Source organism: Podarcis erhardii (assembly GCF_964252035.2).
Source record: "Podarcis erhardii genome assembly, chromosome: 8".
Taxonomy (NCBI): domain Eukaryota; kingdom Metazoa; phylum Chordata; class Lepidosauria; order Squamata; family Lacertidae; genus Podarcis; species Podarcis erhardii.
The window spans coordinates 77,343,036-77,370,907 of NC_138499.1; the positions used below are offsets into that span (position 1 = coordinate 77,343,036).

The window sequence follows — 27,872 nt, forward strand, 5'->3', positions numbered from 1 at the left end:
TTTTGTGGGCTGGGGCCCACTCCCCGGCAGCCCTGACCCCTCCCCCTAAGAACAAAATAACACCTTAAACAAACAAACAAAACTAATAAAACAATACAACAACAACAACAAAAATGTAAAAATTACAAAAACATCAAAATAAAAAAAATAATTCCCCAAACCCAACCAAACATCCATCCCACCCCCACCCCCCACATACAAAAAATCCAAAAGAAATTTTTAAAAAAACATTTTAAAAACACTCTGTGCCCCTCTTGCAGTAACAACTGTCCTAGTGAGGCCTGTCAGGCCACGCCCTGGGCCAGGTGGTAAGTGGCAGGAAGGAGCAGGACCCTCAGGCACTCACTCAGGGGAGTCCTCCTGGGCAGCAGGCAGCAAGCAGCACGCAGTCCTTATGAGGCTTCAGGCCCTGCCCCAGGCCAGATGGTAAGTGGCAAGAGCAGGGCCCTCAAGCACTCACTCAGGGGAGTCCTCCTGGGCTAAATCATATATTGAAATGTGCATGCCACAGTAATGGGCGTGCCAATCAGAAGCCCCCTCAGACGTTCAGCTTCCAAAAGAACATTCAAAAACAGGAACAGTCACTTCTGGGTTTTGATTGTTCGGTAGCCAAAATGTTCGAGAACTAGGCTGTTCGAAAAACAAGGTACGACTGTAGCATACTTTTACAGTCTAGAATGTAGCCACAATTGTTTCCATTTCCAATTAAAAAGGTAATAAATAAGGTTTCCTCCTCTCCTCCTCCTCTTCTTCTTCTTCTTCTTCTCCTCTACTTCATGTGGGAATTTGAGCTCGGGTGTGTGTGTGTGTTTGTGTGTTTCTTTTCCTTTGCCCAGAAGAGCACAAAACAAAAAGCACACACAGCACAGATTGCTCAGCAGTCAGCAGTGTCCAGGAGGAAGGGATTTTCCGGGGCATTTTTGCACAGTTCATCATGGCAAGTTGGCAAACAGCCGTGCCAGTTCTGTCCAATCAGCATATGCACTTCTTTAAAAAGAGTCTTCCTCCTCATTATTGCCCAGGCTTGCATTGTGAAAGTTCATAGCTCCATGCCAAACCTCATTGTCCCAAGGCTCACTTTCTCCCTAGCAACTACTAACGGGCAAGTTTAAAATTGCCAACTGGAATTTCAAGCAATATTTATTCTGTAAAGGCATGGAGGGAGCTGAGCAGCAAATGTTTCTGGTGTGGCATTCAATCAATATAGGGTACAAAGCAAATATGTGTAGTTTGGCCTAATGCGATTAAAATTAAAACAAGCCAACCCTCGTGACCTGCACTTCTTTTTTCAGATAAAGTTTTCAATGATGTTGGGAAAAGACGTTATTGGCAAGGATAGGGCTAAATAAGACTGGTTCACACATGCACATGTATATCTCAGTTTCTCAAAACTGGGTGACTTTCAGCTGAATGTGGAAACTGTCTCCATGTAAATGTCTTGTATTTGATTTGGCATCAGACAATTTCATTTATCATGTTTCTGCTGTACCCTTCCTCAATTCAGCAGAAGGCAGCAAATATGAGGTACCTTCTCAACAACCTACAAAATAATTTTGAGAGAGTGCAATTGGTCCAAGACTGCCCAATTAGCTTGATACCTGAGCGAGGTCTCCTAAGTGCATGTCTGTCAAAGATGTGAATGGTGCTATGGAAGTTTTTCCTATGCTAAATGTAGCCTAGGAGGTTTGGCTGGTTGGGTCCTGAGTTTGGTTAATGTATCATTGTGCAAGTTGCTGGCCCCCACTGCCTTGAAAGAGGTGGCGATACACCCACTCCTCAAGAAGCCTCTTTGAGCCCATTGGGCTCAGAATAACAAAGTAAAGATTTTTTAGGACCCCTGAATGGATAAGTCCAATTCAATTTGACTATGGGGTGCGGCACTCATCTCCGCTTTTAGGCCAAGAGAGCCGGCATTTGTCCACAGAGAGCTTTCCGGGTCATGTGACTAAACCGCTTCTGGTGCAACAGGATACCTGATGAGTGCCAGAGTGCACAGAAATGCCATTTGCCATCCTGCCACAGCAGTACCAATTTATCTACTTGCACTGGTGTGCTTTCGAACTGCTAGGTTGGCAGAAGCTGGGACAGAGCAACAGGAACTAACCGCCATTGCATGGATTTGAACCGCTGACCTTCCGATCAGCAAGCCCAAGAGGGTCAGTGTTTGGGACCACAGCACCACCCCTTCAGAATAACTACTGAGCAGTCATAGATACCCCTTTTTATTGGGAAAGTGTTAGAAAGATTTGTGACAGAACAGCTGCAGGCATTCTTGGATGAGCTGGATTATCTAGACCCTGGCTCAGGTTTGGGCCTGGTCATGAGACCAAAGCAGCCCTTTAACAAGAGCAGGACATGAGGAGTGTGGACTTTCTCCTTCTTCCTGAGCTGTATGGTTTTGGATACTATTGACCATTGTTCAGTGGTACCTCAGGTTACAGACGCTTCAGGTTACAGACTCCGCTAACCCAGAAATAGTACCTCAGGTGAAGAACTTTACCTCAGGTTGAGAACAGGAATCGCATGCCAATGGCGCAGCGGCAGCGGGAGGCCTCATTAGCTAAAGTGATACCTCAGGTTAATAACAGTTTCAGGTTAAGAACGGACCTCCAGAACGAATTAAGTTCTTAACCCGAGGTACTACTGTATCCTCCTTGGCCGGCACTTGGCTCGAATGATTACTAAGGGCACAGTGTTACAGTGGATACCTATGGAACTGAGTCTAAAGAATACTGTTAGGAGAGTGTTTTTTTATCCCTCTGGCAGTTATGCCATTGAGTGCCAGTGCTATTTTATCCCCATGAAGCTGTTGAGGGTGGTCATAGGGAGATTGGGGGCAAGATGTCATCAGTATTTATTTCTCTGGGGGGAGCTGTTGAGAGTTGTAGTCCAAAACATCAGGAGGAAACCAGTTTGCAAAAGCTGAAGTGGAGCATGCACACCTTTAAAACTTTCATAGAATCATAGAATCTTAGAGTTGGAAGAGACCCCAATGGTCATCTAGTCCAACCCCCTGCAATGCAGCAATCCCAGCTAAAGCATCCATGACAGATGACCATAGAACCTCTGTTTTAAAACCTGTGAGGAAGGAGAGTCCACCACCTCTCGTGGGAGTCTGCTGAACAGCTCTTACTGTCAGAAAGTTCTTCCGAATACAGTCATACCTTGGGTTAAATGTGCTTAAGGTTGAGCGTTTTCAAATTACGCTCCGCAGCAACCCAGAAGTTACTTCCGGGTTTCGCCGGTCACACATGCGCAGATGCTCAAAATGACGTCATGTGCATGCGCGGAAGCGGCAAAACGCGACCTGCGCATCCGCAGATGCGCAGCCACATCTTACATTCTACTCAGGATGTGAACGGGGCTAAGGAATGATCCCCGTTCACATCCAGAGGTACCACTATATTACTCAGAATCTCCTTTTTTTCAACTTGAAGCCAGTGGTTTGAGTCTGACCCTCCTGAACAGGAGAAAACAAGCATGCTCCCTCATCTATGTGACAGTCCTTAAGATATTTGAAGATGGCCATCATATGCTTCAGGTTACATACGCTTCAGGTTACAGACTCCGCTAACCCAAAATAGTGCTTCAGGTTAAGAACTTTGCTTCAGGATAAGAACAGAAATCGGGCTCCGGAGGTGTGGCAGCAGCAGGAGGCCCCATTAGCTAAAGTGGTGCTTCAGGTTAAGAACAGTTTCAGGTTAAGAACGGACCTCCGGAACGAATTAAGTACTTAACCCGAAGTACCACTGTAACAGCATTCGATACTACAAAGCCCTGCCCGAAAGGTTATTTGGGTCTAATGAGCGCTTAAACTGCTCTTTTATATCTTAGCAAGTGAGAGCTACTACAGTTCATTTTTCCAAACAAGAAAATGCTAGCTTGGTAATACTTTCTTTTATTGCAGAAAGAAAGAGAGGGAAAATGAGGTGCAGCTGACAAAGTTGGATAATCTGACAGAGCAGCAGGGCTTAAAACAACAATGTGTTTAGCTCACAGACATGTGATATCTTTTGAAATCTGTTCAGGGACTTGTCCGTTTGTTGTACGCTGTTTTGGAATCCAGGGTTATCAGAAAATAAAAGCACTGCTCTTTTAACCTCGTGCTGTTCTGCATCAGCATAAGAGTCTTTAACCTCTGCCATGTGCGTTGTGGCAACATCTGAGTTGGGTAGAAAGCAAAACCTCTCTGGATTTGCTCCCCAGCAGCTGCAAAGCTCAACCACATTAGAAAGGCAGGCAAGCAAAGCCTAATCCACTCACTTTAGGGGTGTCCTACCTACGCGGGTGGCGCTGTGGGTTAAACCACTGAGCCTAGGGCTTGCCGATCAGAAGGTCAGTGGTTCGAATCCCCATGACGGGGTGAGCTCCCGTTGCTCGGTCCCTGCTCCTGCCAACCTAGCAGTTCGAAAGCACGTCAAAGTGCAAGTAGATAAATAGGTACCGCTCCTGCGGGAAGGCAAACGGCGTTTCCATGTGCTGCTCTGGTTTCCCAGAAGCGGCTTAGTCATGCTGGCCACATGACCCGGAAGCTGTACGCCGGCTCCCTCGGCCAATAAAGCGAGATGAGCGCCGCAACCCCAGAGTCGTCTGCGACTGGGCCTAATGGTCAGGGGTCCCTTTACCTTTCCCTTTTTAGGGCAAGGGACGCAGGTGGCGCGGTGGTCTAAACCACTGAGCCTTGGGCTTGCCAATTGGCGGTTCAAATCCCTGCGACGGGGTGAGCTCCCATTGCTCGGTCCCAGCTCCTGTCCACCTAGCTGTTCAAAAGCACACCCAAAAGTGCAAGTAGATTAATAAGTACTGCTCCGGTGGAAAGGTAAACGGCATTTCTGTGTGCTGCTCTGGTGTCGGTGTTCCATTGCGCCAGAAATGGCTTAGTCATGCTGCCCACATGACCCGGTAAAACTTTCTGTGGAGTGGACAAATGCCAGCTCCCTCGGCCTATAAAGCGAGATGAGTGCCGCAACCCCAGAGTCGTTCGCGATTGGACTTACCCTATTTTTCGCCCTATAGGATGCACTTTTTCCCCTCCAAAAATGAAGGGGAAATGTGTGTGCGTCCTATGGGGTGAATGCAGGCTTTCGCTGAAGCCTGGAGAGCGAGAGGGGTCGGTGTGCACCGACCCCTCTCGCTCTCCAGGCTTTGCGCAGCTCTCCGCAAGCGGTGGGAGCCCGGCGCTGGGCTCCCACGGCTTGCGGAGAGCTACCTGTTCTGGGGGCTGGGGTCGGGTGAAGCTCAGGCTTCCCCCACCCCAGCCCCGCGCCTGGGGAAAAAATATTTTTCCCCCTTTATTTTCCCCCCAAAAAACTAGGTGCGCCTTATGGGCCGGTGCGTCCTGTGGTACAAGAAATATGGTACTGTCAGGTGTCCCTTTACCTGTTACCTTTTTAGGGCAACCTTTGCACATTGTCTAGCCTGCCAAGGAACCACTGCATATTTCAGAGCATTTTTGGGTGCACATGGAGCATAAGGTGCCGATCCAAGCCGATCGGACCCCACAATCACTGCACGTTACAGAAAATGCCTTCTAGAGAAAGCTGTCGATATGTTCAATTGCTGACATGCGTTTCTGAAGATCAATAGCCACAAGCTATTTGGGGGACGTTTGTCCCTTGTTACTCTTTATTCAGGTGAGAAATCCCCTATAAGCTTCTCAGGAACCTTCAAGTTCCAAAACATTTTTGTTCAAAACCTTCTTTGCTATATTTTAAGCAGCTAGTTGATTATTCTGTTTAGCTGTATATGTTCCATCGCTTAACATAATTGTTTCATTTGTTTGATCTTCCTTAATTTGGAGATTATTTTGTGGCTTTGCCATAAATCCATCTGTTTTGCACTCCTGTCTCCCCACCCATTATTGTGAAAACCATTCTGCAGTGGAAGATGTGCCAATTTCGTAGTGCCAATTGTGATTTTGGTGCACTGCGGTTTACCTCCCCACTGCAGCAGTACCTATTTATCTATTGCACTGGCATGCTTTCGAACTGCTAGGTTGGCAGGAGCTGGGACAGAGCAACGGGAGCTCACCTTCTGATCAGCAAGCCCAAGAGGCTCAGTGGTTTAGACCACAGTGCCACCCGCGTCCCACACCTATTGTCAGGACATTACTACAGTGCTCTGGCTGCCCACATGCTATTGGTCCACGTTCAAGGTTCTTGTATTAATTTATATGATACTTAACAATTTGGGTTGAAGATACTACAAGGACCACCTGCTCCCTTATATCTCTGCCTGTTAACTGAGATCTTTGGGGAAGTCACTGTTAGTGGTCCCCTATGGCTCAGATGCATAGCTTGTATTCACCAGGAGCCAGGAATTCAGCACTATGGGTCCAATTTTATGGAACTTCTTTCCTGTTGAAGTCAAACAAGTCCCCTCCTTGTTGATCTTCTGGCGTTTAATGAAGACATTTTCTCCCAGCGGGCATTTTAGTTGAATTGCAATTTTAAAGTTTTGACTGATTTCAATTTTCACTGTACAGTGGGACCTCGGGATGCGAACAGGATCCGTTCCGGAGCCCCGTTCGCATCCTGAACAGAATGTCTGTGCGTGCATGGGTCGCGTTTCACCTCTTCCGCGCATGTGTGTGATGTCATTTTGACCGTCTGCGCATGCTTGAGCGGCGAAACCCAGAAGTAACACGCTCCATTACTTCCGGGTCGCTGCGGAGCGCAACCGGAAAGCGCTCAACCTGAAGCGTATTTATCCCGAGGTATGAATGTATGAGTTACTTGCTTGGAGATTATTATAATTAAATGGTATATAAATTCTCGAAACAAACAAACAAAAGAATATGCATGCAGACTTTAAAAAATACTTCTGTCAATACCTCAGGTTTGCAGTGGCATAGTGTGGGAGGGGGCACAGGGGCGGTTGCCCCAGATGCAAAATTGTTAGGGGTGCAAAATTTGAACACCTGGTGCTGCCACAATTCCATTGCTGGTTTCTATTGAAAATTGTTTCTCCATACGAACCAGGAAGCAACCTCTTAAGACAACAGAATGACTCTTCTTTTCTTATCTCTACGGCTACAATCTCCTGGGTGACATGGACGTTGTTAGGCAGTTGAATGCACATGCATACTCCATCCATTTCCCTCCCCACCCATCCTGCCTTGCCCTAGGCCCTGGCAACCCATGCTACATCACTGCAGGTTTCTTACTGTAATGGGGTAAAAACATAATTGTTGTTTAGTTGTTTAGGCGTGTCCGACTCTTCATGACCCCATGGACCAGAGCACACCAGGCACTCCTGTCTTCCACTGCCTCCCGCAGTTTGTTCAAACTCATGTTGGTAGCTTCGAGAACACTGTCCATCTCATCCTCTGTCATCCCCTTTTCCTTGTGCCCTCCATCTTTCCCAACCTCAGGGTCTTTTCCAGGCAGTCTTCTCTTCTCATGAGGTGGCCAAAGTACTGGAGCCTCAGCTTCACGATCTGTCCTTCCAGTGAGCACTCAGGGCTGATTTCCTTAAGAGTGGATAGGTTTGATCTTCTTGCAGTCCATGGGACTCTCAAGAGTCTCCTCCAGCACCATAATTCAAATGCATCAATCTGGTAGTAGGAGGTATATTGAGTATGGAAACGCCATTGCTAACATAGCTGATAGTTGTTGGAAGATGACAAGGGTTGAAACTCAGCTAAGTTGTTTTTTTAATGGGTCCTAACTTTGTCTGGGGTCATTTTAGCCTTTTTGAGAAGGCTTATAATGGCTAAGCAACTGACCAGCAAATCAGGAAGTCACGGGTTCAAGTATTACCTGTGCCATGAACACACATAGGTGGCATTAGGTAAGCTGCTATCTCATCATCTCAGTTGTTCTCCCTATGGGTAATAATAAACTAATATTGATGTGATGTGATGTGATGCATCTTGAACCCTCTAAAGCTCTACATGAATGCTAAGAATTGTTTATAAGAGCTAGAAATCACATCTGCATAATTGTAAATTGATAAGTGCTTCTTTGGTCCAAAGATTAAACAAATCCAAAACTAGTATTCATTGACTGGTACACATGCAAGTGGATTAACACTGGAGTGCAAGTCGGAATGGAAAGCAATCAAGATTTCTATGTAGACCAGACATGGTCTTTGATAGGATTGCTTCAGAGGGAGTTTCTCTATTTTGAGACTCCCATAAGCATCCATTACAAGGTCATGGTGGCCAGATTCATCTGTAGAGGGCAGCTTGCCATGCACGGATGGCATACACTGTCAAAGAAGTGCAAGAAAGCTAGTTGTGATGTTCCCTTGCCTGCGTTTTCCCTGTGTCTTGAAGGCAGTCATGTCTAGGCTGATCCATTTAGCACTTTTTAAATGGCTAACTTCCTATGAAGCATGCATTTTAAAAAAAAAGAACTAAAAGAAGCTGTGTTGGCTCAACATCAAGGAGCTGCAGCAGAATACAAAGGGAATTAGTCCAAGCTTTGGTAGGTCACACAATCTCTTCATTCTTAGTGGATACTTTTAGTGCTTCATCCTTCAAAGTCCTTTCTTCCTAGTTTTCTTGGACATCTTCCCACTTTTGAAGAATTGTGTGTGTTTGTGTTTTTGGGGGTGGGAGCATGGCAATATATTATTATTATTATTATTATTATTATTATTATTATTATTATTATTCCCCGCTCATCTGGCTAGGTTTCCCCAGCCACTCTGGGTGACTTCCAGAACATATAAAAACATAATAAAGCATCAAACATTAAAAACTTCCCAATACAGGGCTGCCTTCAGATGTTTTCTAAAAGTTGTGTAGTTCTTTATCTCCTTGACATACGATGGGAAGGCGTTCCACAGGCTACTGCTAAGAAGGCCCTCTGCCTGGTTCCCTGTAGCTTCACTTCTCGCAATGAGGGCTAAAAGGCCCTCGGAGGTGGACTTCAGGGTCCAGGCTGAACACTGGGCATATAAACAAGCGTCCCATTCCTCCTTCATTTCTAGGATATCTCTGATGCCAAAGGAGAAACTTATCCCTCTTTCCATTTTCTGTGTCATTGTCTAATTTCCCCATCAGGCATGTCATGTTGGAGGAACCTGGTGTCCACAGCAACCAACTTCTATTATCCAATGACCATCCCTGCATTCAGCCAGTACCCATACCTGAGTTGGAGTTTTTAATAAAGAAGCATGTTCTTGCCCTGTCCTAACTAGCACAATTACTGCAGTTCCTTGGAAGTGGGGGCTTTCCTAGGGTCACCGGGACACCAATTAAATGGTCCTCATTACATCATGTGCAAGTCTCTCTCCCTCTCTATTCTCACCATCGCCTATCCTCCCACATAATAGGGGTGTGCATCAGTTTCAGACAAATCTTGAATTCTGAGATGAAGCGTGGTGCCTCAAATGGAGGCGTGATGCCTTGTTGGGTTGCTAATCAGGATTTATATGAGGCAGCAAGAGAGGGAACATGGAGATCTGAAGCAGTCTGTGGAACTTTGTTGTCTCCAATTTGGAGTTTCTTACCCAGGAGCACCTATCTCACATCGGCCATTTTGAGACCAAAACACTAAGGGGCAGAGTAAAGTGGTTCCTTAAAACTGGAATGGCTGTCGCTGTGGGAAAAACCAATGCAGCTGTCTTTTGAAATTTGACAGGATTTATACACCCTCAGAATGGGTGACCTTCTCTGCAAAGTTCATCAAACTCTGCCCCAAAATAGAAAAAGTAAAAATCAAAATCAAACTTCAAAGGTGCCCCGCACAAAAACCTCTAAACACATTTGTCTATAATGTAGTAGCCTTTATTCACCCTGGAAAGACTGGGGTGCCTGCAAATTTCATCCACTTTTGTCAAAAAAAGTTGCTGCCTAAAAAAAATAATCAATAGTTAAGTAGGGGGGCAGGGATTATGAAGCAGATTTATACAGGTGGACCCTCAGCTGAATCAGACAGCTCACAAGGCACTTCTAACTAAAGTAGGCAGTTTTCTGAAGCACTGAACTAGGGTTCTGACTAAATTTTGTTGGTGGCGCACACCCATACCAATTAGCAAAAAAAAAAAAAAAAAAAATCATTAAAAAAAATGTCTTGTTGCTGTTGTACTATCGTTCTGGTTACTTCAGAGGCTATGTGCTCAGTCTGTGCATTTCTGGTGTATGTATCTCTGCAAATGATTTTTAAAAGGCTTTCTCCAGCTACAATGAAGGCCAAAGTCTGTATTCCTTACCCTCTTCTATACAGGGCTCCTCCTCACTGAGTGGGCCCTGCCTTTTTAGCTAATGCAAGCACTGTTCATACAAAAAGACCTTCCACTTAGGATATAGTTTTATCTGTGTAGCAAGCATGGTTTAGTTAGCCGAAGCAGATGTAGTCTTGTGATTTGCTTTGTTCAAACCATTCAGGTTATCTGCAAACAAGATGTAATGGCAAATCTCAACATCTCATTGTCTTCAGGAGGCACTCAGGCCCAAGTACTGGCAAGGAATTCAGGCAGGCACAGATCAATAAACCCCCTCAAGGCCTTCCTCACAATTGCTCAGAATGAAGGAGCATATCAAATCTGGAAGATTTATAGCATCCAGCGGCAATTTCCTGTTCTAACCAGCAATCTTGCTGCTACATGGAGCAGTGAGCCAGTCACTGACTTGTAGGGTTGCTGGTTCAAGCTCCACTATGTCTTGGCTCACATTAGTTGGGGGTTTTTTTTAATGTGTTTTATAAAAGTTCAACAGCTTCTCTGTGCATGGGGACTCATATTATTTTCTTCAACTAGGGCAAGTACCAAAATCGTGGACATCTGTACCACAAGAAATGACGGTTTCCCAGTTCCACCTACAAGTATCTGGAACAGTATAATCAGGAAAGATGTATGGGTTGTATCTTCAGATATAGCCTTCTAAAACCCAGCCTTACCTGGCAAAGTATGGATTACAGCCATGGTTCTGAGTCCAGGCAGGGATGCCCAACACTGAGTTGTAGCACAGGAACTAGAATGTGAACCACTGACAAGCAACATCTTGAGAGGAAGGCACTCTGTAGGACACCCCCGTGCACTTTCCCCCTTTTGAAATTGTGTGACAGTGCACACACAGAATGTGTGCATGTTGAATGTGTGCATGTATGTCAAAAGTGGCTCTGCTTACCACCAGCGACAGCCACAGCTGCCCATGCCCACTGCTATGTACCCACCAAGCACCTGCCCAATGCCACATGTGGCTCTGGGTGGCAAAGATGCTGCTGATTCCTGTCCTATGGCAACAGGAATTGACAGTTGTTTCTTCTGAAGGGTAAGAGCAGAGGCGCCAAGTTGCAACCCAGCATTGGGGAGGCTCATAATGCGTGCAGTGTATGCTGCCACCCTTGGCACAATGTTGTGTGACTGCTGCAGATGCTGCAGAGACCAGGGCAACATCTTGCCAGGTTGCACGGCATCTCCCAAGGTGGTGGAGGACAGCAGAAAAAAAAAGTAACAGAGAGGGAGGAGGGAGGGGCAGGTGGGCGAGGAAGGGCTCTGCTTCTCCCGCCCCTTCAAGGTTGGGCGGACTAGGCCCCATCCCAACAGACTTTGGGAAGGTGGAAGACACCTCAGTCTTACAGAACTGGCACCTATGGGTAGAAGGTAAAGGTAAAGGTAAAGGACTGGACCATTGGGTCCAGTTGTGGCCGACTCTGGGGTTGCGGAGCTCATCTCGCTTTATTGGCCAAGGGAGCCAGCGTACAGCTTCTGGGTCATGTGGCCAGCATGTCTAAGCCGCTTCTGGCAAACCAGAGCAGCGCACGGAAACGCCGTTTACCTTCCCGCCGGAGCAGTACCTATTTATCTACTTGCACTTTGACATGCTTTCGAACTGCTAGGTTGGCAGGAGCAGGGACCGAGCAACGGGAGCTCACCCTGTCACAGGGATTCGAACCACCGACCTTCTGATCGGCAAGTCCTAGGCTCTGTGGTTTAACCCACAGCGCCACCCGCATCCCTGGAACCTGTGGGTAGGAGTCACCAGACACTCCTTTCCCAAAGTGAGTTTCCACCTAAACAAGCAGCTGGACAGGTCTTCAAATCCAAACTGAATAAGAGGATCTGTACTCTTCAGGGACAGTTGAGGCTCAAACGAAAGAAGCTGCTAAAGGTCATGTTATGGCACTTCATGTCTGACTGGAATGAAAGCATAGTTGTGGACAAAACAGAGTGCTTTCGGAAGTGGCAGAGATATATTTCTAAATTTGTCTGGCAGGGCAAAAAGCCCAGAATTAAGTTTAAGATATTAACTGACGCGAAAGAAAGAGGGGGCTTTGCCCTGCCAGACTTAAGGCTGTATTATGAATCAGCAGCTTTCTGCTGGTTGAAAGATTGGCTGCTTCTCGAGGACACTGATGTATTAGATTTGGAAGGTTTTGACAATGCGTTTGGTTGGCATGCATATCTATGGTATGACAAGGTTAAGATCAATAAGAATTTCAAGAACCATATTGTCAGAAAAGCAGTGTTTAATGTCTGGACAAAATACAAAGACTTATTGGAAAATAAAACTCCAAGGTGGCTTTCACCATTGGAAGCTAAGGCCCGGAAAAGACTCAGTATGGAGGCCAAATGGCCGAAGTATTGGGAAATATTAGAAAAAGATGGAGATAATTGGAAATTGCAGAGTCAGGAGAAAATGAAAGACAAAGTGCGAGACTGGCTACATTATGCTCAGATTAAAGAAGTTTTTAAACTTGATAAAAAGCTAGGATTCCAGGTGGAAAAATCAAAGTTAGAGACGGAATTGTTAGAGCCTAAGACTAAAGTACTTTCAAAAATGTATAACTTGCTGCTGAAGTGGAATACACAAGATGAAACGGTCAAATCGGCTATGATAAAGTGGGCACAGGACATTGGATATAACATTATGTTTGAAGACTGGGAGAGGTTGTGGACTACTGGGCTGAAGTTTACTGCATGTAATGCTTTGAAAGAAAATGTTATGAAAATGATATATAGATGGTATTTGACCCCAGTCAAACTTGCAAAAATATACCACTTGTCTGATAACAAATGTTGGAAGTGTAAGGAAAATGAAGGAACGTTCTTTCACCTCTGGTGGACTTGCCCTAGAGTGAAGGCTTTCTGGGAAATGATATATAATGAGTTGAAAAAGGTATTTAAGTATACCTTCCATAAGAAACCAGAGGCCTTTCTTTTGGGTATTGTCGGCCAGAATGTGTTAAAGAAGGATTGAACATTTTTTATGTATGCAACAACAGCAGCACGGATACTTGTCGCCAGGCACTGGAAAACACAAGAGCTACCCACACTGGAAGAGTGGCAGATGCAACTGATAGACTATATGGAACTGGCTGAGATGACCGGCAGAATCCGAGACCTGGGAGAGGAGACGGTGGAAGAAGATTGGAAGAAATTTAAGATTTATTTACAAAAATATTGTAAATTGTATGAATGTTAAGAAGGATGCTAGAGTATAAATAACCAGGCACCATTGAGTTTAAGGAAGTGAATTATGAAGATAAGATAAATTTAAGAAACGATAAAAATTTTGGAATATGTTGGTTATATCTAAACTTTTTAAGATTTGAATAAAATGATAGTCAAAATTAGAGATATAACATTGGAAAATTAGATATGAAGATTCAGAATAAGGGGATAAATTTGCTGAATAAAATTATAATCAGGAACGCAGGAGCGGGAGATGTGAGGGAGTCCAAAGAAGTGAAAAGATCTATGTTAAGAGATGTGATATTGTATTGTTTTATTGGCATTGTGATTCAAACAAAAAATTGTTAATAAAAAATATTTTTTAAAAAATGAAAGCATAAAGCGAGAGGGTACCAGAAAACTTCCTACTTATCCTAAAGAAACACCTACAGGCCTGTGACATTCTCCAGGAGATTGCTGAAGAGCTATGTTGAGGCTGGTTGATGAAACACCCCATGGCAACAGCTTTAAACAAAACACTAACAATTGATTTCTATTCGTTAAAACAAACATACCGTTTGTTTATTTCATTGTATGCTTCCTTGAAAGGCATGGATTCTTCCCCAGGTGCTTTTTCAAAAGAGTTGCTGAGGAATGAGTGCCATGCTCGATCATTTTGCACCATAATAAACTTCCATGTTAGCTTTGTTCATACAGCTACTCTGGGAAGAAAAAGGTGCTCACCTGAGAGGTGTCAGAACTGAGATCTGGTGGGTTCCTGTTGAAAAAAGGCCCTGGGTGTCACCAGTATAGTGGTATCTTGGTTTACGACCACAATCCGTTCTGGAGATCCATTCGTAAACCAAGGCGCACTTTTGCCAATGGGGCCTCAAAAAAAAAATTGTTTGTAATCCAAAAAAATTGTTCATAAACCAAAAAAATTGTTTGTAATCCAAAAAAAAGGGGTCGTAATTCAAAAAAAGTTCACAAACCGGGACACGCACTTCCGGGTTTGACATGTTCGTAACTCAAAACATATGCAAACCACTGTTCGCAAACCAAGGTACCACTATATGTTGATGTGGCAACTGCTTTCCTGAAGGGTATATGGAATCAGTACTGGGCTCCACAAAGGTGGATAAACTGAAGTTCAATCTGGGTTATGTCTGAGCAATATAGCAGGTGACTCACTGAACTGGCTAGCTGGCCATTTCGGCCGGGATTGCACTCTCCCCTGTGGAACAGGCTCGTGGTTTGGAGGTACTCTTGGACTTAGCATTACAGCCAGATTTAGAGTCTCTGATGGAAGCTGTGGCCATTTATTAAATTCAGCTGATTTGCCAGCTACAACTTTTGCTGGAAAACAATGACCTGGCTACAATCCGACATGCTCTAGTAACCTCTAGACAGCATGACTGGAATGCATCCTTTATAGGACTGCCTTTGGAAAGAGTTCAGAACTTTCCACCGGTATAGAATGCTGTCACCTGATTCTTCAAGGGTGTGCTGGAATGAACACACCTCACCAGTTCTGATATGCCTGCACTGGTTATCCGAGTCCACTAGTAAGTGCTAGTTTATACCCTTAAAGCCCTACACAGCCTGGGTTCTGGCTATTGGGGAAATGCTTCTCCCTTCAGATATCTTCTAAAGGTTGTATAGTTATTTACCTCCTTGCCTAGGGGGGCCACATAACTCCATACCCTCCAACATTTCTCTGATGAACATAGGGACGTCCTACCATACCAACATTTCTCCGGTGAAAATAGGGATGTCCTAAGGAAAAGCAGGACATTCCAAGATAAAATCAGAATCCGGGACTATCCCTGGAAAACAGGGACACTTGGAGGGTCTGCTACTTGTGCCACTGCCCCTCCATGGGAAACCAGAAGCCTAATTGTCCCCAAGTAGCTATACTGCGTCTTTACCTTGCTCTCTTCTCTGCCCTGTGATTGGTTATTGCTTATTTCTGCCACTATAGACATTTCCCTTTCCTGTTAGTGGATTACGTCCATTTGACAAAGCACCTAGAATATGTAACTCGCAGAGAACTCCTTGTTCTAAATGCTCTTGTTTGCTTCATGGCTACATTTCTTTCCCTACTTCTTTGGCCCCACTGATCCTACCACCAACTTGTCTCCACATCCACCAGCACAGCCTTTCGAAAAAAACTGACCTCAGCTTGCGACTCTGAATTTACTGTAGCCCTTGGTTTGAAAATGGAGAGATCCAAATCTCTCCACTTTTCCTCTGCTAGCCTCTGTGGACTCCAATTAACCCCAGCCAGCACAGTCAAATATCAGGGATAATGGCAGGGGAAGCCATCTTTGAAAAGAGTGGGGCTCACATTTAAACTACCATGGACAGCTCCAAATATTTTTCAAGAAAGGAGAGTTAATCTGAATAAATTTGCAACCACTAACACCTTAAATGTTTTTAAATTATTTAACTTTTATTACTGTTGCACCATTTATACAATTACATATAATTTCAATGCATCCATTGTACATTTTGCTTTTTCGTTTGTTTTTGTTTTGTTTTTTTCCCCAATGAGTGGTGTATTGGTGTCTGTGACACAGAATGGAAGAGAAACTGGAACTGCAATGAACGCAGAATTTTTTTTTTCATTTTCACTGACCAATAAACAGAACTACAGGTGCACCCAACCACGGACATGCATTAAACTCGTCATGAGAAATCTAGGTAGGCTAAGTAGGATGAGAATGCGTTTTTTTTTTTGTTTTTTTTGTTTTTGTTTTTTTAACTCCCAAAAATATTTGGAGAGGAAGAAGAATCAGAGGATTGGCATTGAGAAAAAATGTGGACAGCTGTGTGAGTTTCGTCTGAAAGCTGCCGTTCATCCACTGCATAAAAAATACAAAATGATAAAGGCTGTAAATTAAAAAAAAAATAAAATACAAACCACAGGAAATACTGCTTTCATAAAGATCTGATTGGTGTGGCACTGAGCCCAACTGGGCAGAATCTTCAATTACATCATCACTCCCAAACCCCCCATTAGAGAAAAAGAAGAAAGGAAAAGATCCAAAGATTGGTGGAGTGTGTTTACGAAGCGGTTCACGTACAAAAAAAAGAGGTACTGCATTTTCGGACATCTGGGTTGCCTTATTTTAACTACTGATTGAAATACAGGACTTTGCAAAGTTGGCAGAAAGTATATTAGATATTTCCCCCACAAAAATACTATTTGGATCCCCACCCCAGCCCGTCCTCTGCCAGAACCAGCACCCCAACCCCCTCCCTTTCAACTTGATGGGACAATCTCTTTTTTTAAAACTTTGTTTTTTTTCCTTTTTTATTTTTCCTGGGCAATACATATTGTTATTTCAGATCTGAAATGAGTTAGTAGAGCTGGAAAAGAGAGAGAGAGAGAGAGAGAGAGAGAGAGAGAGAGAGAGAGAGAGAGAGAGGTAATAATAATAAAAATACACAGGTTGTTTAAAGTGGTTAATTTGTCATCGTTGCTGCTGCTGCTGCTGCCGCCGCCGTTTCGTTTCCCAATAGGCTGTCCAAATTTAATCTTTCACTGCTATGGTTTGATCCGAATTAGTTGCCGGGGCTTCAGATGGTTTTGCTTCCTCTGGCGGGGCCGCAGGCTCCGAGGCCTTAGGAGTAGAACTAGGTGCTTCTGTTGTTGCCGGGGTCTCCTTGGAAGAAGGCGCAGCCTCGCTGCTGCTAGGTTTTGAGTCTGAAGCTGGGGCCACTTCACTTTTAGTTTCTTGGGGGGCTGTGGGTACTGCAGGAGCCTCAGTCTTTTTGACTTCCCCTTCCTCCTTACCCTTGTCATCTACTTTACTAGTAGCTGTGGCTTCTGAAGGCTGGGAAGCTTTTGCATCGCTGCTGGGCTCAGAAGGTTTCGGCGCGTCGCTGCTGGCTGGAGGAGGAGCGGCAGGGCTGGGCTCCTCCGCCTTGGGGGCCTGCTGCTCGTTGTTCTTCGGAGGCTCAGCCTTGGCATCGATGACAGCATCAGGCTTTTCCGGCTCAAGTTTCTTGGGCTCTTCCTGGCTCGGGGCAGCCGTCTCTTTCTCCCCTTCTTTCTCTTCTGCCTTCTTGGCCTCCTTGTCTCCCTGCTTATCCTCCTGGTTGTTCTCCTTCACTTCTGCTGTCTCCGTTGTGGTGGCCTGGCTCTGCTCGTTCTCCTTCAGAGCCTCGCCTTCCTCCACGGCCGCCCCCTCAGCCTTCTTGTCCTTGTCTTTGGCCTTTTCGTCGTTCACATTGTAGCCCTTCTTCTTCTTGCTCAGTTTGCCTCCCATGTTGGAGCCCTGGGGAAAAGGAAAGAGAAAGAGGGTTACCCAGAAAGAAGGCCATCTTGTTTTAAGCCAGGGTCAAAACACAAAACACTCATGAACTGGCTTTTTTCTCACACCAGCATTGGAATTCGTTGTGGAGAAGGGAATGATGAGCAATTTACATCACCGCAGACCACGGGCATAACTGGTACCTACATTCCAAATTTATGTTTGTTTTCTACTGGTCTGACTTTTCATGGCTTTCCTTAAATAAGGTTGTAGTTTGAGGACAGCTGATCATTCTCTCTTGAAGCCCCATCCTGCACCCCACATGACAGTGCTATAGTTCCCTGGATTCCTCAGGAGAAAGGAAACAATAGTTACACCATTTTAAATCTACAGTACAGTGGTACCTCGGGTTACAGATGCTTCAGGTTACAGACTCCACTAACCCAGAAATAGTACCTCGGGTTAAGAACTTTACTTCAGGATGAGAACAGAAATTGTGTGGCAATGACGTGGCGGCAGCGGGAGGCCCCATTAGCTAAAGTGGTACCTCAGGTTAAGAACAGTTTCAGGTTAAGAACGGACCTCCAGAATGAATTAAGTTCTTAACCTGAGGTACCACTGTACACGTACACTCACAGTAAATAAGGAACTTGTTATAATTAATATTTCATGTGCAATCCAAGCCACCACATTGTAACACTAGTAGGAAACCAATGTTCCCTCCCCAGTTCCCAGAAAGAGCAGTAAGAGGACAATACCCCTCCTTGGGTATTGTCATGGCTGGACTGGGGAGGAACGGTGGGGACCACCCACCCCTCTCTCTGCACCTTCCCAAGAAGAGGAGGACATTATAGATTTAGAATACTGGTTTGCAGAAGGTCATAGTTCAGGGGTTGCAGAGGGGAGAAGCTGGGAAATATTGGGAGGGAGAAACAGCACCGGGGAGAAACACCTAACAGACTCAGTATAGAAAGCATTCCTGACCCCGCTTCTCCTAGGAGCAAGCATGTCCTGAGAATCAACCAGTGCAGGGATGACATAGAATAGGAGGGACTGAGGACTTTACTTGGAGCAATGCCATTATCTACGAGACCGCATTCACTTGTATCTCTTGGTGAGTATTGAATAAACTACTGGTAAGAACTCATTGTTTATCTACTTCTTGGCATCCCACCGTGAGAGGGATAGGATTTCCTGAAGCCTTGACAGGTATAAAAGGTAAAGGGACCTCTGACCATTAGGTCCAGTTGTGGCCGACTCTGGGGTTGTGGAGCTCATCTCGCTTTATTGGCCGAGGGACCCGGCGTACAGCTCAGGGTCATGTGGCCAGCATGACTAAGCCACTTCTGGCGAACCAGAGCAGTGCACGGAAATGCCATTTACCTTCCTGCGAGAGCGGTACCTATTTATCTACTTGCATTTTGACATGCTTTCAAACTGTTAGGTTGGCAGGAGCTTGACAGGTATAAATGTATACAATGGAGCAGAGGAAGAAAGCCACCGGTTCATCTAGCTAAGTGCTTCCCAAACTTGGGTCTCCAGTTGTTTTTGGACTACAGTTCCCAATATCCCTAACTAGCTGTGACATACCAAGGATTTCACCCAAAACCTTCTGCATGCAAAACTTCTGAGCTACAGCCCCTGACCATATGTGCAAACATCATTAAGCAGATGGCACTTGCATAAATATGTCCAACCTCCCCACCCTCAATAAATTCCTAACATTTATATCCCACCTTCCTTCCATTATGAAACCCAAATTTTGGCAGAAGCCGGAATCCAGAACGCCTTAGAAGACAAAGGTTTGATTAATACAGTGGTACCTCAAGTTACAGACGCTTCAGGTTACAGACTCTGCTAACCCAGAAATAGTAACTCGGATTAAGAACTTTGCTTCAGGATGAGAACAGAAATTGGGCGGCAGTGGGAGGCCCCATTAGCTAAAGTGGTACCTCAGGTTAAGAACAGTTTCAGGTTAAGAACGGATCTCCAGAATGAATTAAGTTCTTAACCTGAGGTACCACTGTATAGCCTTCTGCTCCTTCATATAACTAACTGTTCATACCATAGATCAGAACCACCCAAAGTCCCAATTCTGTCTCTAACAAGACATTGAACAGTAATACCTTGGCACAGGTGGCTAGATTAGAAAGCAAGAAAAATGGGAATCTGCAATAGAAGGCACGCCTCTTCTTCCCTTTTCTAACACTCACAGTTGTGGCTGGGAGACAGGCTCTGCATTAAAATCTACACATAGCTACAAGCCAACGCATTGCATATACTATCCGAAGCGAGATGTAGTCGAATATCTCTGCCTTTCAGAACATTTTATTACAGTGGGATGTCAGTTTTCGAACATAATCTGTTCGGGAAGGCAGTTCAGATTCCGAAATGTTTGAAAATCGAGGATCAATGGGCTGGCTGCAAAGTCAATGGGGGGGGGATGAAAAATGCCCCTCAGAAGTCATTTGACTTCTGAGGCACATTCAAAAATGGAAGCAATTACTTCTTGGTTTTTGGCGTTCGGGTTCTGAATTGTTCAGCTTCCAAGACACTCGAAAACCAAGGTTCCACTGTATTGTTATTTTTAAACACTTACATATTTTCCTTACAAATGAAACAGTGGGTAACATTTTTACCCACCATTATTTAACATTTGATAGGGATGTGGGGGGAAATTGCTTTGTAAACCAGACCCAGGATCTGTCAGTGGTATAACTATCTCAAATAGTCTCCACCCTAAAAAGTAGGCATTCCATAATTCTAAACCTGATATTTCTAGAAAACATAGTCAACCCTTTCATTTAGAAGAGTCTGGTTTGGCAAGTCCATGTCCGCATTTGAACATCTGAGGCTTTGTAAATCATGATTCATAGATTCACGCAAGCATCATTCATCCATGGCTACATAAACCATATATGTTTATGAGCCTGGGACATGTGTCTGACATGGCCAAGGCTGGTTTATACGTGGTTATTCTTCACTGGGCCTCCTGTGACACAAGGTGAGGAGCTTGTGGCCCCCACCTGCAGTGAGATTTCTGAGCCCAAGAAGGCGTCTTGGACTCACAGCCCTCACTGTGGGTACAATAATCTGTATCCCTTGATTGAAAAGGAGAGATTTTGATGCACTGGTGCTCACTGTGAAACAGTTCATAATAAGTGGTAATTTGGCTCCTCTGAAGTTATGAGGTTATGGGGAGAGCTTCCAAAATGGGCTTCCCACATGCCCACAAGAAAGGGCACCCACCACACTTGGGTCAGGAGCACAGTTACTGGAGTCTAGTAACAATGCAGCCACCCCAATTCTCACAACTTGCCCATGTAGGTCACAGTGCACTTATTATATAAAGAAAATGGGAGTTTTCATGCCCATCCAGTCACATTGCACTTCAGAGCAGTTTTGCAAATCAGCAGGAACAAAGATTTTAAACAATAGCGAGAGCTATATTTGCTTGCAGATAGCCAATCCCCAATTAAGCCTCTATTTGTTTGCCCGGCTATGCTTGGATAAAACAAGTGTGCTTTTGTTTGATGTGCCTCTTCCAGTTTTTTTCAAAGTCTTTTGCTTTTGACATGGCCAGCAAAATGCCTGCCGTCAGGATTGGGGGGGGGGGGAGAAGGCCAAGTAGATGATGATGATGATGATGATGATGATGATTTCAAGAGGTGGGAGCACAATATCTGCTCCACACTCACACGGCATATTGCTTCCCCCATAGGCTCATGGCCAGTGGAGGTTGGGAGGTTGGCTAGATAAGGCTTTGCCCCCCCCCTGCAATGTTGACCTCAGTGAAGTGCAGCACTTGCCCATAGGAGTGAATGGGAAGCATGCATTCATTTCAACAAGAGGAGGGTTCAAAATAGTCCCGTCACTGATTGTTTCTTGCAAAACTAGGTTTTCCATACAGGCTTCTAGAGACACAAAATATTCAAGGTGTTCCCTGAAGTAGGAAAAGTAAATGAGAGAGATTTCTTAAGTTAAATGTTATGATCCCCAGACAAAAGCTCAACAGATGATTGTAATGCAACAGTAGAGTGATGCTTTCATTATAATGAAATAAAAGCATCACAAAATAATGAGCATGCTTTTAAGTTCTTAGAGCTCTTCTTCGGGTTGGTTGCTTAAGGAAAAATAAAAAGGGCTGCTAGTTTGTTTTGTAGCATAAGAAAATATAATGATGATGATGATGATGATAATTGGATGGGGAAGAAAAAAAATTGCTAGGTGTGATGCAATAGCCTGCAGCTTATGGCGACCTGTATCTGTTGCCCCATGGGGCCAATAGAAACTAGGGAGAATTTTCATGGGTGAAAATGATGTGGTCAAAGTGTTGACCCCACTCCCATTGCGCCTGATTTGTTAGGCATTAAAAAAGAGAGAGATCCTTTTCATGAATTGTGCCACAAGGCTTCGCATTTACTCTGATGATGCTGGGTGCAATAATAATAATAATAAATCTTAGACACAAAGAAGAAATAGCTGCTTAGCATTTGTAGACATAAATGGCGTCTCTAGCACTAATCAGGATGCATGGATATTTAAGGCCAGGGGCGTATCATGGGGGGGACGGGACTGCCACGGTGATGGCCCCGGGGAACATTTTTCTGGGGGACACTGGCAGGGTGGCGTGAGAAGACAAAAGGGTGCAGCCTTACGGTGCAATCCTAAGAATTGCCCAGTGCTTAGGATTTAAGGGAAGGGGGGGTATACTAACCCCTGTGCCAGTACAATGTTTACTTATTTTGGGGCGACGCAGGTGGCGCTGTGGTCGAAACCACCAAGAATCTTTGGCTTACCAATCACAGGGTCAGAAATTTGAATCCCTGTGACGGAGTGAGCTCCCGCTGCTCTGTCCCAGCTCCTGCCAACTTAGCAGTTCGAAAGCATACCAAAGCGAGTAGATAAATAGGTACCACTGTAGTGGGAAGCTAAACGGCATTTCTGTGCACTCTGGCACTCGTCACTGTGTCCCGTTGCACTAGAAGTGGTTGAGTCATGCTGGCCACATGACCCAGAAAACCTGTCTATGGATAAATTCTGGTTCCCTCAGCCTGAAAGCGGAGAGGAGCACTGCAAAGTCAAATTTGACTGGACTTTACTATCCAGGGGTCCTTTACCTTTTACCTTACTTATTTATTAAGAATGTTTAAAATGCACCCTTCACCCGAAGGTCTCAGTTTGGAAAGAACATACATATTAAAACACATTTAACAACGAGAAGCTAAAGCAAAATATTGCAGCACTAGCGTTCTTTATTGGAAAACCACAAGGCAGTTAAACCGCAGAGCAGTGGCAGAAAAGACTTTCTCGTTGCTTCATGAAGTGCACCCCTTCCCAAAGACCTGGACAAAGAAGTGCCTCTTTACCTGCCAACAAATTAAAAGAAGAGTTGTGGCTAAATGCACCCCAGACAAGAGATTATTTCAAAGGCCCAGAACTGTTCTCCTATGGATTCCTGCACCATAGAGCTCATTAAGCACAGGGACCACTGGAAAGACATCAGAACAAATATTGAGGATTGGGGCACTTCTTTATCAGGAGCATGGGATATAAATGGTCCTGTCTAGGATTTAGGGCCAGAAGCCTAGACAATGGCAAGAGAACAGCCAGGACAGCATCAAATGCAGAAGGTCATGGAAAGCGAAAGTCAACAACCATATTTCATACCCTCCAACGCTTCTCTGATGAAAATAGGGACATCATATTGCATATCCTCCACCATTTCTCCAGTGAAAATAGAGATGTCCTATTCCATACCCTCCAACATTTCTCCGATGAAAATAGGGACATGCTGCCATAACCCCCAACATTTCTCTGATGAAAACAGAGACCTCCTAAGGAAAAATGGGACATTCCGGGATCAAATCAGAAACCAGGACATCTTCTGAATTGAGACCGTTCCCTGTAAAACAGGGACACTTGAGGTGCGGGGTCTGATATTTGTCTACATCTGGCCAACAAATCAGACAGGCAATTGAAGTCTGTGTCAGAATGGGAGGGCAGAAATCCACTCTGGCCCCCCAAGGAGCAGGCAAAGCCCACATATGAAGGAGTTTCTCTGAGTGGTGTGCCTATCTGGGAAATATTTCTAGCAAGTTGTTCAGAGTGTGAGAAAGGAAGGCTGTAGAGGAAGCGGCAGTCTCTTCTTGGCACTTACAAGTCACCTCACAAGTCTCACTTAGCAGCTTCAATATGTGATGAAGCCTTCAGATGGGGCAGCTGACCCACCAGCTTCGTGGTGCAAAGCCTGGGATTTCTTGGCACTTGTCAGCTCAAGTGACAAGAAGCTGCAGTTCTCATAAGTAGTCAAGTGCCCAAATATAACCGAGCAAAAGGCTGATAGGGAAGGGAGGAAATGCTACTACAGAAGAAACAGAAGTGTCATCTGAACCTCTTGTCAGCAGCCGCTGTGTCTGAAACTGGAAAATTATGAAAGTTTCTTCCCCTTGGCAAATCCTTGACTTCCTTTTTTCTTCTTCTCCTCCTCTCTTCCATAGCGGTCTTGTCAGACCACATTGCTCCATATCCTCTTCCACTGTTTCACTAAGCATTACTCCGGCCTCCCTCTCCATTTCCTTCTGTTCACCATTTTCATCTGCTTTCCAAAATAATCAGTTGCTTCTACGCTTGCCCTGAAGCAAGTCTCAGTTCTCTCAGTTTCTGTTCTTCCTCACTTATGGCTCCAGTTCTTCAGGAAAACATCATCATTTGGGAGTATCGGCTTCCCTTCTAGTAGTGAGTCTTCCCCTCCACGGTGGGAAGAATCTTATCTATATCTCTGAAAATTCTCTGGAATGCTACCTTTGCACCCTTTCTGTTCCTGATGCTGCAGAATTCTCTTCTTACCTTAAATCACAAGGTTTGTCTGTGGGTCTGGCAACCAGTCCTCCTTTTCTCAGGGGCAAAGAGCTTGATTACACAGCTTGATTTATTTAAGTGGGGACCATAGATTTTTCTGCAGCTACTCTGCCCAACCTTAGTTGCACTTCTGTAGATGTGTCCCCACTGTTTGTGCTGAGCTTATAGACAACTCTGTCATTTCAAAATACGTAAAATAGAACATTACTCAACACTCAAGATTTCTACACCAGGTTGCCCACCAAATGACAGGTGGATAAGCACATCTTAAAGTGATGTGCTGGCTTCCCCCCTCCTTTTGCCCCTCCTGACAACATCACCATCACCATCACATTATTATTATTATTATTATTATTATTATTATTATTATTATTATTATTATTATCATCATCATCATCATCATCATCATCATCATCCCCCTATCTGACAGAGTTGCTCCAGCTAATCTGGGAGGCTCCCAACAAAGTATTAAAACATCCCCTGTGAAGATAGCTCAATTGGTTAGAGCATAGTGCTGATAACACCAAGGTTGCAGGTTCGATCCCCATATGGGACAGCTGCATAGCCCTGCATTTCAGGGGGTTGGGCTAGATGATCTTCGAGGTCCCTTCCAACTCTACAATTCTATTATTCTCTAATCAAACATTAAAAACTTCCCTACATTTGCTGCTTTTATGCCGCAAGTCAACTGTGTCCTATAACTTGTTCAATCTGAACAGCAGGGTCCATGAAGAGCTTCAGGGTGGAGGAATGGCAGGGAAACTAAGATGCACAATATTGCTCCTCTGCAGTCCATCACTCCCTATAGAAGAGAGGTGAGGCAACTTTTTCAGCTCAAAAGCCACATTCCCTCACGGGAAACCCTTCAGGAGTCAGATGTCTGTCTGTGGAAGTGGCCAGAGGCAAAACTGGATGCAGCAATGGGTGTGACGCTGACCTTTGTACAACAGACCAAATTCCAACCATCCAAAAGTCAAGAGGTTTATATACTTCTACTCATATCACTCAATCCTCCATCCAAGTACAGTATGCTTACTGTATACTTGTGAAACGTAGACCACTTATAAACGCCTTCTCCAACTCCTTGAAAGATTCCATCAACGGTGTCTCCAAAAAAATTTACACATCACTTGGGAAGACAGGCAAACTAATGTCAGTGTACTGGAAGAAGCAAAGATCACCAGTGTCAAAGCAATGATTCTTCAACATCAACTTCGTTGGACTGGTCATGTTGTGCAGATGCCTGATTATAATCTTCCAAAGCAACTACTCTATTCCAAACTTAAAAATGGAAAGTATAATGCTGGTGGTGAACAAAAGAGGTTTAAAGACTCTCTCAGAGCAAATCTTAAAAAAAAATTAGTATAAACACCAACAACTGGGAAACACTGACCTGCGAGTGCTCCAATTGGAGAACAGCCTTTACCAAAGGTGTCATAGGCTTTGAAGATGCTCAAACTCAGGATGAAAGGGAGAAATGTGCTAAGAGGAAGGCACGCTTGGCAAACCCTCACCGTGATCAACTCCCGCCTGGAAACCTATGTCCTCACTGTGGAAGGACGTGTGGATCCAGAATTGGCCTCCACAGTCACTTACGGACTCACTGTTAAGACTGTGTTCATGGAAGACAATCTTACTCGGCTATGAGTGATCGACAAAGAAGAAGAAGACAGCAGACCACATTCCAGCCATCCAAAAATCAGCGGTTTATACACCTCTACTGACATCACTCAATCCTCCATCTAGGTAAAGAAGAGGCATTATTCCAATTCAAACACACACTCCAAGCCAGCCCAAAGCACTCAGGCAAGGCTCAGAGCAGGGCTAGTAAGCAATGCAGACCACATCCGATTCAGCCAAGTTTTATTGTGCCTTGTTCTGTGTAGAGCAGTGGTGTTTCTGGAAACTCACCCTGGCGGAATTCAAATGTAACAATAAACCATGGTTTATTGTTGTTCAGGAGGCAGGTAGGCATAAGCTTTAGGTCTTAATGCTCCTTCTTCCTTTTACCCCTTCTTCTACATGGGAGGAGGAGAGATTAGAAGCTTCTGCTTAATTAGTGGGCAAACCATAGTTTGCCCACAAAGTAGGATTCTAAGTCAAAACTGTGGTTTGAGCAAACCGTAGTTTGCTACGTTTGGATGCAAGAGCAAATGCAGAAAGTGGAAGCTTCTAATCTCTTCGCCTTACGTGCATTTGAGGAGGGCAAAAGGAGCACACGAGCCTTAGACTTGTCCTCATGGCAAACCACTGCTTGTCTTTACCTCTGAATTCAGCCTATGCTAATTTCTTTGCATTTGTATTCTAATAGGAAGAAACACACACCCGTGCATTAGTGTGATAAAATTCATTGCTGAAACTGCAAAGCTGGCCTCTGCACTTCATGCTAACGTTATCCTGGAGGAATTTGACATAAATGGTTCTCTGGGCTGAAGCAGAATCGCTGTGCTTTGCAGAAAACTACTCCAAGCAAGAAGACATTTCACAGAGCGGTCTGGGCCTTTAACACAGAAAGTTTACAATTGCAGGATGTCCCCAGTGATTTCCTAATGAGATAAGGGTTTGTTTCCCATAACCATCTGGAAACATGTGTTGCATTTTATGATCCAGATGCTGCATGTAATAAAGTTTGCACCAAGGGATGTTGCCATTTGTGGGGCCACATCTCCCAAGTAAGCTGGATAATTTTTCCCCCCTGCAGCAGGATAGCAATGGGAGAAAACGACATATGATTCTCTATAGCAGCATCAAGGGTCAAAAAATGCAGTGGGGTAACTGCAAGCTTCTCAGTTCCATCAAGAGTCCTAATCAGATAATTACACTACTGGGAAAACACATTTTAACCCTAAAGAGTTCATAACGCTAAGAGTCACGCCACCCATCAATCCATCGTGCTGCTTACCAAAATAAAGCAATTAGGCAGAACTCAGTGCGTCACCCTGAAAGAACATAAATTGGAACTGGGTGTTGAATCCCACATCCTTAGAACCTCTTCTCCTCTTATTCCCCTCCTCTCTCTTACAGAGTTGAGCTTCTAGCTCTTAAGCCTATGAAAGTACCCTTGGAAATGTGTAGACAATGCCTTGGGAAATCTCAGAAATGGCAACAGTGCTATACTAGATGTTTAAGCCATTGCCCTTCCCCAGGAATTGTACCAACGGTCAGCCATATTGGGCTTATAGATAAACTGATAGAGACAAACACAGATTTTGCTTCATTTGCATATTTTGAAGATATGCCAAAATTGCATCACCATGGTATCCATTTCTGGTTTAGGGTCAGACTATACACAGCTCTTCTATGAGACAGCAGAAGATACAGGGTTGGAGTCTGTCTTCAGTCTCTCCTGAGGGAGCATCCCTAGAGTGGGACTCCTCCTAGAGGACATGTTCTCCAGCAGAGAGAAGA

At 44.6% G+C, this 27,872-nt stretch overlaps 1 protein-coding gene and 3 long non-coding RNA genes across 5 annotated transcripts in view; 3 read left to right on the forward strand and 1 right to left on the reverse strand.

The window, feature by feature from the left end:
* Positions 1–27,872, forward strand: part of LOC309348135 — a 220,655-nt gene that overhangs the window by 104,741 nt on the left and 88,042 nt on the right. The window lies entirely within an intron of this gene.
* Positions 11,722–14,046, forward strand: LOC309348258. Its single transcript, XR_014159312.1, has 2 exons — positions 11,722–12,106; positions 13,748–14,046. It is a non-coding gene; the product is annotated as an uncharacterized lncRNA (long non-coding RNA).
* LOC309348194 lies at positions 14,575–27,140 on the forward strand. Of its 2 annotated transcripts, none has more exons than XR_014159287.1 (2): positions 14,575–14,997; positions 26,776–27,140. It is a non-coding gene; the product is annotated as an uncharacterized lncRNA (long non-coding RNA). The 2 variants fall into 2 exon arrangements; XR_014159288.1 differs by lacking the exon at positions 14,575–14,997 and adding an exon at positions 19,360–19,405.
* Positions 15,776–27,872, reverse strand: part of BASP1 (brain abundant membrane attached signal protein 1) — a 78,230-nt gene continuing 66,133 nt past the window's right edge. Inside the window, exon 2 of the mRNA XM_081873170.1 lies at positions 15,776–17,627. Within this exon, the coding sequence (XP_081729296.1) occupies positions 16,881–17,618 (738 nt within the window). The 5' untranslated portion in view covers positions 17,619–17,627 and the 3' untranslated portion in view covers positions 15,776–16,880. The remainder of the gene's footprint in view (positions 17,628–27,872) is intronic.